Genomic DNA, 15,345 nt, shown 5'->3' with positions numbered 1-15,345 from the left:
CTGTGGATAGAGTAGCAAACACAAGAGGTCACCTGATAAGGAGAGGAAAGTTTAAGGGAGACGTCAGGGGTAAGTTTTGTATATAGAGAGTTACGGGTGCTGGAATGCATTGCCAGTGGTGGTGGTGGAGGCTGGTACAATAGGGTCATTAAAAGACTCTTAGATGGGCACACGGCTGCAAGAAAAATAGGTGGGGAAGATTTGGATTGTTGAGAAGATTTGTGTAGGTTGGCACAACTTTGTGGACTGAAGGGCCTGTACTGTGGTGTTATGCTCTATGTTTAATTGGCCTGCAAGGCAGAAATCTATTGGTGTCTTCAATACAATTAATAAGGCAGGCTCGACTTCTTCCTAATTTTCATAGATTCACTACTCTCTGGGAGATACAGTTCCTTCTTATCTCCATCCTAAATCTACTCGTTGAATCTTGAGGAAGTGTCCCCTGGTCTCACCTGCCAGTGGCAACAACCTCCTCACTTCTACCTTATCATCATCCCAGTGAGAGCTCCAAACCTTCTGATCAGATTAGTGGAGATACCAAATTAGCAACATTCCTCATGTCAGGATGAAGTGTGAGCCTGACTCCCTCATTCTCCAACAATTCACTCCGACCAATACCAATACAGACATACCATCAGGCCACTTCATTGCATCGTCAACTCCACTGGGCAAACCCTTCCACAGGCCAATATCTTTTGGGTAAGCAGAGTCCATTTTCCTCCGATGGTCGTCGTATCTCCAGTACTGATTGTCCTTGAAGAAATAGGTCTTGTCATTGTTGGGAGAGACAAAGGCAGCATCTACACTCTTCACAGTGAGGCCAAAGTCCGTGATAAAACGAGGGTAGATCTCCTCCACGTTGTTATCTTTGAACACCCAATATCGATCTCCTGTCAATTGATGGGAGAGAAAAAGTCATAAACTAGGCCTCCAAAGGGTAAGCTGCCATTTACTAATTGAACTTTCTTAGAAATAGTGCATCTAACTCCAAGGCTTTACAAGGCTTTAGTCAGACTTCATTTGGATTATTCTGACCCCATGTCAAAGGTGTGGAGACAATCCAGAATAGATTAACTGGAATGATCCCAGGGATGACAGGGTTCATGTATGAGGAGTATTTGATGGAGTTTGAGTTTAGAAGGATTAGTGGGGATCTCAGTGAAACATTCAGAATATTGAAAGGGCTGGATCTAGTGGATATGGAGAAGATGTTTCCAGGAATGGGAGACTCTACATCCAGGGGACACAGCCTCACAATAAAAGGATGTCCCTTTAAAAGAGAAATTAAGAGGTTTCTTCAACCAAAGGGTGTGATTTTGCTGTCACAGATGGCTGTGGAGGCCAACTCATTGGCTATATTTAAAGCTGAGGTTAGTAAGTTCTTGATTAGCAAAGATGTCGAAAGTTATAGGGAGAGGGCAAGAGAACAGGATTGAAAGGAAAAGTATTTCAAAGGCAGAGCAGATTGATGGGGTGAATGGCCTAATTCTACTCCTAAATCTTATAGTCTAACACAAGCCTAGAAAGAAGCAGTGCCACAGGAGGCCAATGGGCCCATCGTACTTTTGACAGTGCATGGCTCAAACTAGCCAATTTCAGAAAGGCAGCATAAAACATCCAAAGGGACCTTAATGCCTACTTCTAAAATGTCTGCGGAGATTTGGCATGTTGTTGGACACTTTATCATACACTGCATCACCGCCTAGTTTGAAAACTCAAGGGCCCAGAAACACAAGAGGCTCAGAAAGTGGCCAACCTAGCTGAGTCCATCACAGGCACTGATCTCCCATCCATCAAAGACATCTATGGGAAATGCAACCTCCAGTCATCACTCTTGTCACAATCTCTTCTCATTGCTACCTTCAGACAAAAGGTACTGAAGCCTGAGGACTAGTAGCGCTAGAATCAAGAACCGTTTTTATCCAACAGCTACCTATCTCCCATATAACCTGAACTACAATCTACTCTAGGCCCACCAAAAGACCTGTCTGCACTTCTGAAAGGTCAATTTTTGCACTAACTGCAACTGTGATTATTTGTTTGTCTACCTTTAATATTTATCATCCCTTTTTCTATCTGTCTCTTGGCACACTGTGGGTAATTTAATTTATACTACTGCAGACAGTGTATCTTATTTACCAGCATGACTGCAGCAAGTAAGAATTTTGGTGCATTTATACAGTGTACTTATGTTCATATATGACAATAAAGTCTCCTACACATCAATGGTGTGTGGTTAGCCTGCAGAAGGTAGGAATCAGTGTCACTCTGTGGATTGTGAACTTGATGCCAGACTGATGTGTTGATCTTCAAATGCTCTCTCCGTCAAGCGGGTGAAGATTGTTCTGGGGCAATGAATGGAGAATTTTAACCTCACCGTTTTCTGTAGTTGGGAACTAAGGAAGGTGGACGTGGTTTTTCTGAATCTCACTGTGAGGACGGTGGTGTACAGAAGGGGTAGTGTCCTGGATGACTTGGATTCGGGGTGTTTAGTGTCAGGATGCAAATGATTCAGTGAGTGAGTAGATGTTGACATGAAACTAGACCTTTGAATGCTCTCCTGCACAAGTGTTGTCTGTGCTCTGCACCTCAATCTCAGCAGTTGGGGGTGGGATTGTAGATTTGGAGTGGAGAGACCATAGACTGAACCGTGGGTTGCATCCTCACCCCACTCCAGTGGAGTGCACCAAACTCAGGGGCGAGGATAGAAACACAGCTGCAGTCAAGCATTAGTGCCTGATCATGCTTGACAGGTCATTTCCATGCACAGCCTTGCTGTAATGCATCAATGATGAGTAATCACACCTCCTTATTCTGTGACCAGGCATTGATGCAATGGGTTGGCCAGTGTATGTTAAAGGCTGGATACCAGTTCATAGGGAGAATCGAGTTGTCTCATTACTGATGGAGCCCAGTTTTTACATACAGTCATGAAGCCACAAGTGCAGAACAGGCCCTTGGGTCCATATTGTCCATGGCTAATTGGCATTTGCCACATTACCTTTAAAGAATACAATTTTGTGGTCCACAGTTCGTTCATACACGGAGTCCACACCATCCATGTTGGGAGGTAACCCTCGCCAGAAGCGATGGATTTCCGCTGGTTGGAAGGACACCAAATGCCGGTTGCGGGTTAACCGCCAGAAGTACTTCCCTATTGGGCGAAATCCAAAATATTACCAAGGCAATGGAAACATTGCTCAACATTCACCCAAGCCTTCGGATCACTACATGAGTTCACCACCCACGCCCGCTCCCAGCTCTGCAACTTCTTCAAGAAAAAGCTTCCGGGAAGGGTCAAGAACCAGAGGTCACAGAGTCAAGCGAGGCCAGGAGAAATCTGATGCTGCAGTGAGAGGAAGCGGCCTGGAGGATTCAACTGTTGTCTTCAAAGAACTCTAGGTCTGAGGGTAGGACCAGCAGGGCCAATGACATGATCGTTGGTGGTGTAGAGTGTGATGAAGGTTGTCTAGAGCTTCAGGAGAAAGAGTACAGGTGTTGTGGATTGTGAGAGAGGTTGTCCAAAGATACAGGAGGATATGGTTTAACAGTAGTGTTTAAGAGACTTTCTGATGGACACATGAATATGAATGAGATGGAGGGATATCTAGCAGGTGCTTGAGTAGAGTTCGGACTGTGTTTGGCACGGATATACAGGCTGAAGTGCACCTTCCTGTGCTATACAGGTCTAGGTTCTATGTTCCAATCTCATTCCTGGGCGCAACTCTTACTTGGTTCCTGCAGTTACTGCCTGCTCCTCTGAGGGGAGCTGGTGCCCCACGCAGGCCCAACGGCTGTATGGGCACAGAACATTGCAGCTGCGATCCCTGGGCTGGTAGACAGAGCACACTGTTTATTACAATTCCCTGCCTGCAACAAGCTGCAGTCCCAGCATCTGCTCACCTTCGTCAGTTGTTCTAATGGACTGAAGCCCCTGCAGGTGCCTCCCTCCTGAATGGTGCTTCTGAGATCGTAACTGAAACCTGTCCCTCACTGGTGATCAACACGTCTGTCAATGAATTGAAGCACCAGTCATAGAAACAAGGGACTGCACCAGGGTTGGCGTCAAAACAAATGTTAGAGAGGGGCACAGTGGAACGCTCAAACTCGCTCAGCGTGGGGGGATGTTATTGGATGGGACCTGCCTGTCAACGGGTTGGTGGGGGGGGGGGGGGGTGCTGGTAGATGCTGGCTGGGACCTCCCTGCTGACGAACATTTAACACCATCCGTCCCTCCGATGTTGGAGACGAGGGCACTGCTTTTATTGCATCAAGTGTCACAAGACATCATTGATGCTTAACGCATACTAGTGATGTGGCCGGAGGCGCGTGGAGAGTCACTAATGTGTGTCAAGTTAGACACTAGTGATGCAGAAGGGGGTGGGGCAGGTCTCCCAGGGGTAATGGCCGTGACCATATGGGGGTCACAGCACCTTGCTTGAGGGGCAATGCCCTTGGATGCCCCAGCTTGGCGCCGACCCTGGACTGCAAATACACATCTACTTACACACTCTCTTTCACAAACACATCCACTTATGCACTCTCTCTCACACATATACACGAATTTAACAGATATAAACACATGATACACTGCACACCAACACACAACACATTGCACAAGCACATGATACATCACACACCCACATACTGTACATCAACACACCACATATATCATACCCCGCAGCCACTTATGACACACCGCACAAACTCACTTACAAAATACACCACATACACACCACACTAGCCACAGCACATACACCCACATGACACATATCATATGACATCTCATATGCCCAAAGATCAAGCATGTACATTACATACACAACACGTCACACATTCAACAGGCACACTATATACCTATGACATGCACAATACATACAGGCTCAGCCCTGACACACAAAGCAGGAAGGGATGGGCAGGGATAGGTTGGACAGGGACAAGAGATGGTGCCCAGGACAGGATGGACAGGGACAGGAATGGTTCCCAGGACAGGATGGGCAGAGACAGGAGATGGTGCCCAGGACAGGATAGGAGATGGGTAGGGGTAGGTCCAATGTTCCTCAGAATTGAAAGACAATATCCCTGATCAATGCCCTGAGCTGGAGAGAGTGGGGAATGCTCAGAACACTGACCTAATGCATTACTTCCCATACCTTTAAAGAAGAAAGCTTCTCCTCTGATTTGAGCCACAGCATCAAAGTTGGTGTTGCATCTGTCAGGAAGATCGGCTCTTGGTCTGAAAGAAGAGATTCCTGCTTCACACACTTAATCAAGCCTGCCAGAGTTCACAGCTCCATACTGGTGTCCTCTCTCATTTCAATGCCCAGTGGATTACTGGACAAAACACCCATACTCTGCCGGAGAACTCAGCAGGTTGAGCAACATCCATGGGGGAGAAAGAACGGTTGATGTTTTGGGCCAGAACACTTCGCCAGGACTGAGAGTGGAGAGGGTATGGGAGTGTAATGAGGACAGGGTGGGAGGGGGTTGGATGGTGGCCAGAGGGATAAGACCGAACAAGGGATGGGTGAAGGATGATGGACAGATGTGGAGGCAGAGCCAGTTCACCGGCAGGTGTCAGGAAGAGGAAAGCGATTAAAGAAAGTCAGGTGGTCATGCAGGGTGGAGTAGATGCCAACAACCTGAAGAATCATCCCCAAGGAAAGTCTAGGAGGAAGATCAGAGGAACTTTGAAGACTTCTGTTGGCTGGGTTGCTGGAAAGTCAAGGATCATCCCACACAGAACTATTGTGGATGCCTCTTGGGACGAAGATTACTGGCCTTCGATACTGCCTGACACACAATGTACAGATAGAGTCCCTGGAGTAAAATGACCACCCTCTCACCCTCAGCATGAGGGGCTCTGCTTCTGGACCAGGTTAATATAGAAGTCAATTTAATCTCAAGCAAGCTGAAGCCAGGGCAGGATAGGTGACAAAAAGCAGGAGTGTGGGGCAGGTGATGGAAGGCAGGAGACCACAAAGTGAAGTCTACAGAGGCAGGGAGGAAGGATTAATGCTGGACATGAAGCAGGAAACATTGGGCCTTTGTTCTATCATCCTGATGGTTGAACTGCTGTATGGAGGTAAACCTGAGAGACTGCAGATGCTGGAAACCCAGAGCAACATACACAGTGATGGAGGAACTCAACGGGTCAGACAGCATCCACGGAAGGCAATGGACAATAGTGGTTTTCAGCGGGACCCTTCATCAGGAACAGGAAGGAACAGCAGAGGGATGAATCACAGAGTTGGCTGGGGAAGGGGGCGAAGGAGCACAGACTGACAGATAATCGGTAAATGCAAGTAGGATTGTTTCGTTGAGCACTTTCACTCTGACTGCCATAACAGCAAGGATCTCCCAGTAGCCAGCCTCTTCATTTCCACTTCCTATCCCCACACTAAAATCCCTGCCTACAGAACATGGTACTGCAGGTTAGGGCTGTTCACAAATTGGAGGAACAACCCCTTACATTTGGTCTTCGCAGGGGCAGGCCTGAAAGATAAGTGGTCCTTTACTTCCTATGGATGCTGTGTGACCTGTTGAGTTTCTCCAGCAAGTTTGTGTCTTGCAATAGACCCCAGCATCAGAAGATTTCTTGTTTACTTCCATCTTGAGAGTTTCTAACCAGACAACATCAACATCTCCGCGCTAATCTGCTCACTTTTTTAAAATACCTAATCCTCTGCTTTTCCTGATCTCTTTCCCATCCCTGCCCTCTCTATCTGCCTTTCACTTACCCTCCCTCACCCCTTCCTTTCCTCCCTCCACCTCCCCACCCCTTCCCTTCCTACCTCTACCTCCCCACCCTTCATCCCTGCACATCCCCACCCTTTCCCTTCCTCCCTCCACCTCCCCACCCCTTCCCTTCCAGTCAAGACAGGGCAATAATTGGTTACAAATAACAAATCAAGCTCTTGCAATGTAAACCTTAGTTCCCCTTTCTGTCCTGGGTGGGTAGAGATGAGTACACGTTGGTGGGCTGTTGATCTTGCCCACACTACCATGGTACTCACTGGGGAGTGGGGTACTTGGCCGGTGAAGGAGCTGGGAGCACTGGGTGGGCTGATGAGTTCTCCAACTTGGGCTGGCTGGTGGGAAACAGAAGCTCCCTGACCCCTGGGGTGGAGAGAGAAACAGGGACAGTAAAAACATGCACAATCATGTACACACACACAAAAGTATATACGTATAAACACCATACATACCCCAACACCTAGATATACATGCACACACACATGACCATAACCAGGTGTACATTCACACACAGGAAAGGAAGATCTCTGAATCTTAATCAAAACTGATTGAATGATGAAGCATTGCATTTGAAATTGAGGTCAGACAAACTGTCTGTTAAAAGGATTTAATTTTGTTCTCTTGGTGTCACTGGCTGATATGAGTGGTTTCACCCAATTGAATCCCTTAGGCTAAAAGCATAATCATTCAATCCCACACAAATGTGGGTGGTTTTTATTCAGATCCAAGCAATCTTCCTCATTGTGCTTGAGTTCTAAATTAATGAGGGGAACATCAAATTAGCAATAGCCTTTCTTGTCCAGTCACCATTTCATTACTGTGCTGCAAATGGAGAACTTCACAGAAGTCTGTGGTATTGTCCTGTGGTCTGCTGAACAAACATGTCAGACAACCAAAGGAAAAAAAATCCATTTACCTTCTTATCACCCTTTGTGCCATGTTTACACAGCAAGATTCCATTGGCATCACATGGGATTTGAGAACTTGCATGTCGGTGGGATCCTGCTGTATAAACATGGCACAATGGAAGTGAATACCTTTCTTCGTACACCTGGAGATAATTTCCAACACCCAGAACACCAAGCCTGTTTGTGGAACAGTGCTACCAACTTCCTAAGAGTTAAGTCACAATTCTCTAACTTCTCTAAGTGATCAATGGGCTTTCTAATCCGTAGGTTCCACGGCAACTGGTATAAGGTTGCTCAATGTGTGCACAGCAAGATCCCACATGGAACAGGCGATCAATGATCCTGTTTCCAAGTGAGGAATGCTGGCCAAAGCCTCCACCCTGGCACCCATTGAGGGAAGTGGATGGCTCTCCAGTTTGACACAGTATCCAGAGACACACAGGGTTGTGACAATGGCTGATCATATATCTGCCTCTGGACTGGTTCCCACTTGGGAGAGTTTGTTGCCCCAGGGTCTACTGGGAGGGAGGATACATGGCACCATCATACAGCACTGTGGTTCTGCCCAACATCCCATTCACCGACTACATCTCTGGGAGGGTGGGAAGGAGCCAGATGGGAGGAGAGGGAGCTCCTCAAGGGGTATCAGCCCAAGGGTTAGGCAGCATGTTCTCCTTGGAACAGAGAGGGTAAGATGGATGTGACAAGAGCTTCAAACTGGAGAATTGTGGGAAAGCAATTCCCATTGGCAGATGTTTCACTGAACAAGGACTAAAGAAATGAGAAGGGCATAAGGAGAATTTTTTAAAATTTGGAGCGTAGGGCTAATCTGGAGCCCAGGAAGAGATAGGAAGCAGAATGGATTTCCAGGGAAACGAGAGGAGCAAACGGGGCTGCTTGTCTACGAGTTGCTACAGACTTGATGGTGTGTGTCAGAGCACCTTGACAGAATAAACAGCTGGGTTAAAAACTCGAGTGCCCAGGAATGCAGAGGCCACATCATGTGCCAAACCTCGCCTAGTCCATCATGGGAACCAACCTCCCATCTATTGCAGATGCGAGGCACTGCCTCAAGAAGGCAGCCAACATTGTAAAGGACCTCACTGGAATTAAGAACAACAAGGTGGGGCGGGGGGTGGGGGGGGAGAATTACATAGAAAGATATAAAATTATGAAAGGAATAGATAAGATAGATTAGCCCAACCTGCCCAAATTGTTCTTGAATTTAAAGATGCTGGTCTTCATGCTTCTGCACTTTCTGCCTGAACATAGCAATGAGAAGAGGCTGTGACCAGGGTGATGGTGACTGTCTCTTGAGGCAGCATCTCCAATGGACGTCTGCAGTGGAATGTCACAACATTCCCCTCCAGTCTTTTACAATATTTTGGTTGTATTCCCTAGAGATAGGCGTGGTTAGCGCAATGCTATTACAGCGCCAGCAACCAATATTCAAATCTGGTGCTGTCTGTATAGAGTTTCGACCTTCTACCCGTGTCTGAGTAGATTTCCTTTGGGTGCTCTGGTTTCCTCCCACCCTTCAAAATGTACTGGTGGTTGTAGATCATTGGGTGTAATTGGGCGACACAGACTTGTGGGCGGAAAGTGCCTGTTACTGGGCTGCATGTCTACATTTAAAATTTTTATTTAAATTTTAAAAATCACTGGGATGGGTCTGTGAGTCAGACTCCCAGACACGACAATCTCATCACACTTCTTTCTACAAAAACTAAACAACATAGACAGCTCTAAGTTGAAGTTTTAATATCCGGGGCGGTTGCAATAATATATTCTTATTAGACAGATGTGAAGGTTATTTCTGCTGACCCAGAGTTAGCTTGAAGTCAAACATATTCCTCCAGATACATTGATTTTTATTAAATTCCCGCAGTGATTGATCAGCCCAATGAACTCATAAATCCTCGAGCTCAAGTACTTGGCCAGTTCCCAAGCTGTGTAGAAGAAGATCAGAGTTGTGGGATGAATGGTGTCAAGAGGCAGACGGAAGATGCATAGGAACATCAGAAACAGGAGCAGGAGATGGCTATTTGGCCCGTCGAGTCTGCTCCGCCATTCAGGAAGATCATGGCTGATCTGCCATGGACTCAGCTCCCAACCTGTATGTTCCCCACAACCTCAATTCCCTTCATCTTTAAAAATGTAACTGTGCCTTAAATACACTTTAAGAGGCAACTTCTACTGCTTCTACGGGCAGAGAATCCCACAGATTCCCCACACTCTTTGCCCTAAAACCACTTGTCCCAATCCACACATTCTAGATCCTTTCTTATTTCCTCAAAATTGGCCTTTCTCAACCCGAGGCCCAGACCTACCCTTCTCCATTATTAACTCGAAACTAATGGCATTATGATTACTGGACCCAAAATGATCCCCTACACATACTCCTGTCACCTGTCCTGACTTGTTCTGGAAAAGGAGATCCAGTATTGCACTCTCTTTAGTTGGTACCTCTATATATTGATATAGAAAACTTTTCTGAACTCATTTGATAAACTCCAAGCCATCCAGCCCTTTTACAGTATAAGAGTCCCAGTCAATAGGTGGAAAGTTAAAATCCCCTACTCACAACCTTGTGTTTCCTGCAGCTGTCTGCTATCTCTACAGATTTTTTCCCCCAATTCTCTTGACCATTGGGCGGTCTATCACACAACCCCATGAGTGTGCTCATACCTTTCCTGTGTCTCAACTCCACCCCATACAGCCTCAGTAGACAAGCCCTCTGGTCTGTCCTGCCTGAGCACAGCTGTGATATTTTCCCTGACAAGCAATGCCACTCCTCCCCCTTTATTTCCCACCCCCCCCACCCCCGTTTTATCGTGTCTGAAATAACGGAAGCCCAGAACATTGAGCTGCCAGTCCTGCCCAAGTTTCACTAATGGCCACAAGGTCATAATTCCACATGCCAATATACACTCTAAGCCTTTCCTAAAATACTTTTTGCATTGAAATAGATGAACCCGAGAATATTCAATGACCATGAGGTAGGTGCTCATAATCATTCGCAGCAGCCATTATCAGCTGCTCCACGGTGGCGGACCAAAGAGGGGTTCTGTGGCTGAAGGAAACACACAGGCAGCGACTGCTGGTGACTCGAGGTGAGGAACCCATAGAGGCTGTGGCAGCCAGAGTCTGCTGACAAGGGACTTGCAGCGGGCTGCGGACTGCTGGAGACTGGCTTGAAAATGGCTGAAGGGGTACCAGGTACTGGGATGTGGGTGGATGCCGGGGGTTCATAATTGTATCAGATGTTCAGAATTTCTACTCCAGAGCTCTCCACCACTGGAAGATTTGTCTGCGGCTCTGGGTTTATTGCTGAAATGCTTCCAGTATCTTAGTCACCACTTTAATGGGATGGTTCCAGGAGCTGAGACCCTCATTTTGGTAGTAAAAACGCAAAAGTGCTGGAGGAGCTCAGTAGGTCTCAATATCCAGAGGAGGTAATGATATATAACCAACATTTTGGGCCTGAGCCCTTGAACCTTAAAGAAGGGCTCAGGGTCAAAGCATCTTTTATATAATCTTTACCTCCTATAGACTCTGCGAGATGTGGTGAGTTCCTCCAGCATTTCTGTGTTTTTAGTACAATCACCGCAATCTTTCGTGTTTCACCCCATTCTTTGATAAGGCCCACGTTTGGAACTTCAGTCACATTGCTGCCATGTAGAGTCCCTGCAAACTTCTGCAACATTGAATGCTAATTCTGGTCTTGGTCTGAATCGCAAAAGGTTGGTTTGCAGATATAACAGGTGATCAAGGCGGCAAATGGGATGACAGCTTTCACAGCTAAAAGGATTGAAGTTAAGAGCAGGGACAATCTGCGTACAGCGTACTGGTGGGGCTGCACTTGGAGCAATTCTGGTCTCCTTAATGGAGACAGGATCGTCTTGCTTTGGAGGTGATGCAGAGGGTTTCACCAGGTTGATTCCAGAGATTAAAGGTTTAGCCTGTGAGGAGAGATTGAGTCGTCTAGAACTGTACTCTGGAGTTTAGAAGGATGAGAGAGATTCTTCTAAAATTATGAAAGGAATGGATAATGTAAGAGCAGGGAGGTTTTTCCCACTAGGAGGTGAGACTAGAACAAAAGGACAAACCTTTGAGGTACAGGGAGTAGATTTAGGGTGGAGGTAAGGAGGAACTGCTGCTCTTAGAGTGGCCTAATGGACTAGAAGGGCCTAATGGCCTGTTTCCGTGCTGTAATTGTTATGTTATGTTATAAGTGGAGAACCTTCAAAGGTGAGATTTTGAGAGTACAGAGATTGTATGTTATTGTCAGGATTAAAGGGAAAGTTAACAGGTGTAGGGAACCTTTATTTTTGAGGGATATTGGGGATCCGGTTCAGAGAGAGAGGTGTATAACAGGTATAGGCAGCATGAAGCGAATGAAGTATTTGAAGAGTATAACAAATATCAGAAAAACCTCCAGAAAGAAATCAGGAAGGTTAAAAGGAGACACGAGGTTCTTTGGCAGACAAAATAAAGGAAAATCATAAGGGTTTCTGCAGATATATTCAGGGCAAAAGGATAGTAAGGAACAAAATTGCAGCGGGGCCTGCTGAAGCTGCTGTAACAGCAGTGCTGCCGCTGGTGCAGACCCATGGAGAGTGGGGGTGAGGGGTGGAGACATAGCACTCCCGCGGGGTCCGACTGCTGACAACTCCATACAGACATTGAATGGCCTGATAAAGGAGTTGATGGTAATTTTATTTAAAATCCCGTGGCTGCGGGATCTGGAGCCAAGATGGCGGCGCCCATGATCAGCAGCATCCTCAAGGGATTCCAGTCTCCTGGGAACCAGAGACTGACGCAGGGCACCAGAAAGCGGGGAGACCAATTCCCATCTGAGGAGAAGCAGAGGAGATGACCCAGAGGACGGTGACCACAGTGGCGGACCAAAGAGGGGTTCTGTGGCCGAAGGAACCACACAGGCAGCTGGTGACTCGAGGTGAGGAACCCATAGAGGCTGTGGCAGCCAGAGTCTGCTGACAAGGGACGCAGCAGGCTGCGGAGTGCTGGAGACTGGCTTGAAAATGACTGAAGGGGTACCAGGTACTGGGATGTGGGAGGATGCCGGGGGTGCTGAAGGGTTCGTAATTGTATCAGATGTTCAGATCAATCGTGTCTGCCTGTCCCGCATCGGACTGGTCAGCCACAAACGAGCCTGCAGCTGACGTGGACTTTTTACCCCCTCCATAAATCTTCGTCCGCGAAGCCAAGCCAAAGAAGATCTGGAGCTCAGGTTGCTGATGGTTTGGACTGGACTCTGAGTGGCTATGGAAGTGCAGGAGGTGAATTTATGGACACTCGGTGACTCTGGGGGGGGGGGGGGGGAAACTATCTTTTTCTTCTCTTTCTCTGACCTTAAGAGGTTCTTCAGGCAATTTCTGCCAATGGAGAATCTGTCTCCCTTACAGCAGAAAAAAGCAATTTCATGTAATACAGCAATTTTTTTAATTATATGACAATAAATTCAATCTTGAATCTTGAAAATTGGTCTCCTTTGTAAAAGAGATGGAGGAGATCTTAAATGGGTTTCTTTCATCAGTATTCACTCAGGAAATGGGCACAGAGTTGTGGGAAGTAAGGTAAATAAGCAGCGAGGTCATGGACCTGAAACAGATTAAAGAGGAGGAGGTTCTTACTGTCTTAAAACAAATAAAGGTGAATAAATCCCCAGGACCTGACAAGATATTTCCTTGGATCTTGAGGGAGGCTAGTGTAGAAATTTGCAGGGGCTCTGGCAGAAATATTTAAAATGTCCTTAGCCATGTGTGAGGTGCCGAAGGATTGGAGGGTAGCTCATGTTGTTCTGTTGTAACCCTGGAAATTATAGGCTGGTGTGCTTGACGTCAGCAGTAGATGAACTATTGGAAGGTGTTCTAAGAGATCAGATATACAAGTATTTGGTAGCCAGTGACTGGATGGTCAACATGGCTTTGTCATGATTAACTAACCTGTTAGAATTTTTTGAGGAGGTTACCAGGCTAGTTGATGAAGAAAAGGCTGTGGATGTTGTCTAGTAAAGTCTTTGACAACTCCCATATGGGAGGATAGTCAGGAAAGTCCATTCGCTTGGTATTCATGGTGAAGTAGTTAACTGGATTCGACAATGGCTGTACAAGAGAAGCCAGAGAGTGGCGGTGGATGATTGCTTCTCAGACTGGAGGCCTGTGACTAGTGATGTGCCCTCAGGGATCAATGCTGGGACCATTGTTGTTTGTCATCTATATCAATGATCTGGGTGATAATGTTGTAAATTGGATCAGTAAGTTTGCAGATAACACTAAGATTGGAGGTGTTATGGAGAGCTAAGAAGGTTTTAAAAGCTTGCAGAGGGATCTGGACCAGCTGGAAAAATGGCAAATGGAAATTAATGCAGACAAATGTGAGGTGTTACATTTTGGCAGGGCAAATGGTTAATGGTAGGGTAGTGAGGAGTGTGGTAGGACAGAGGGATCTGGGAATACAGATACATAATTCCCTGAAAGTGGTGTCACAGGTGAATAGGGTTGTAAAGAGAGCTTTTGGCAGTCTTTCATAAATCAAAGTATTGAGTGTAGGAGTTGGGATGTTATGGGAAAGTTGTATAAGACATTGGTGAGGCCAAATTTGGAGTATTGTGTTCAGTTTTGGTCACCTAACTATAGGAAAGATGTCAATAAGATTGAAAGAGTACAGAAAAGATTTAATAGGATGTTGCCTGGACTTCAGGAACAGATTTACAGGGAAAGATTAAACAGGTTAGGAGTTTATTCGCTGAAGCGTAGGAGAATGAGGGGAGATTTGATAAAGGTTTTTTTTTAAATTATGAAGGGGACAGACAGAGTAAATATAGGTAGGATTTTTCCACTGAGGGTAGGTGAGAGGGGTAAAGTTTAGAGGGAACATAAGGGGGAATTTCTTCACACAGATAGAGGTGGGAGTGTGGAATGAGCTGCCAGCTGAAGTAGTGAATGCAGGCTCAATTTTAACATTTGAGAAGAATTTAGATATGCATGGATGGGAGAGGTATGGAGGGCTATGGACTGGGTGCAGGTCAGTGGAACTAGGCTAGAAAAATGGTTTGTCACAGACTAGAGGGACTGAAGGGGCCTATTCATGTGCTGTAATGTTCTTTGTCTATGGGAGGTACCATCTCAGTAAGGCAGCCAACAACATAAAGGACCCCCATCATCCTGGCCACTCTTCTCGCTGCCTCCTTTGGGCAGAAGGTACAGAAGCCTTAAGACTAGAATCTCTAGGTTCAAGAAGAGTTTTTAATCCAACAGCTATCAGGCTCTTGGACCTCCCCACACCATCAGAACCAGTACTCTACGACAAGACCACAGTAATTCTGGCCTGCTGATGTCAGGCTAGACATGGTTTCCTTGAAACTGTGCATTAGGTCGATTCCTTAAATGAGAGGTTGTTTTAAATAGTTTTAAATCAAAAAAACAAAAGAAAGGTTCAGGATAAATTCCAGACCATATATTTGCCAAATCTTCAGCTGGTCATCGTAAGGCAGTTGATACTGGAGTGGGTCGCCCACAGGGCCCTGGTAATAAGGCCTCATTATCGATTGGTTGGATGAAGAATGAGGGAGTCCAATGGCGTGCCCGAATACATGGACGGCCACTGCAAACAGGTCCACCTCTCGGGAATCTGCAAGAAAGAACAGCCATCATTT

General features: G+C 46.3%; 1 protein-coding gene across 1 annotated transcript in view; it reads right to left on the bottom strand.

Moving 5' to 3' along the window:
- Nucleotides 1–15,345, bottom strand: part of mmp17a (matrix metallopeptidase 17a) — a 72,120-nt gene that overhangs the window by 4,970 nt on the left and 51,805 nt on the right. The window contains exons 5-9 of the mRNA XM_069932501.1: nt 15,144–15,320; nt 7,017–7,119; nt 5,154–5,236; nt 3,002–3,154; nt 633–890 (exon numbers count right to left, since the gene is read on the bottom strand). Coding sequence (XP_069788602.1) covers nt 633–890; nt 3,002–3,154; nt 5,154–5,236; nt 7,017–7,119; nt 15,144–15,320 — 774 coding nt within the window. The remainder of the gene's footprint in view (nt 1–632; nt 891–3,001; nt 3,155–5,153; nt 5,237–7,016; nt 7,120–15,143; nt 15,321–15,345) is intronic.

Source organism: Narcine bancroftii, chromosome 4, assembly GCF_036971445.1.
Source record: "Narcine bancroftii isolate sNarBan1 chromosome 4, sNarBan1.hap1, whole genome shotgun sequence".
Classification (NCBI taxonomy): domain Eukaryota; kingdom Metazoa; phylum Chordata; class Chondrichthyes; order Torpediniformes; family Narcinidae; genus Narcine; species Narcine bancroftii.
This window is presented reverse-complemented; position numbering and strand designations above follow the sequence as displayed.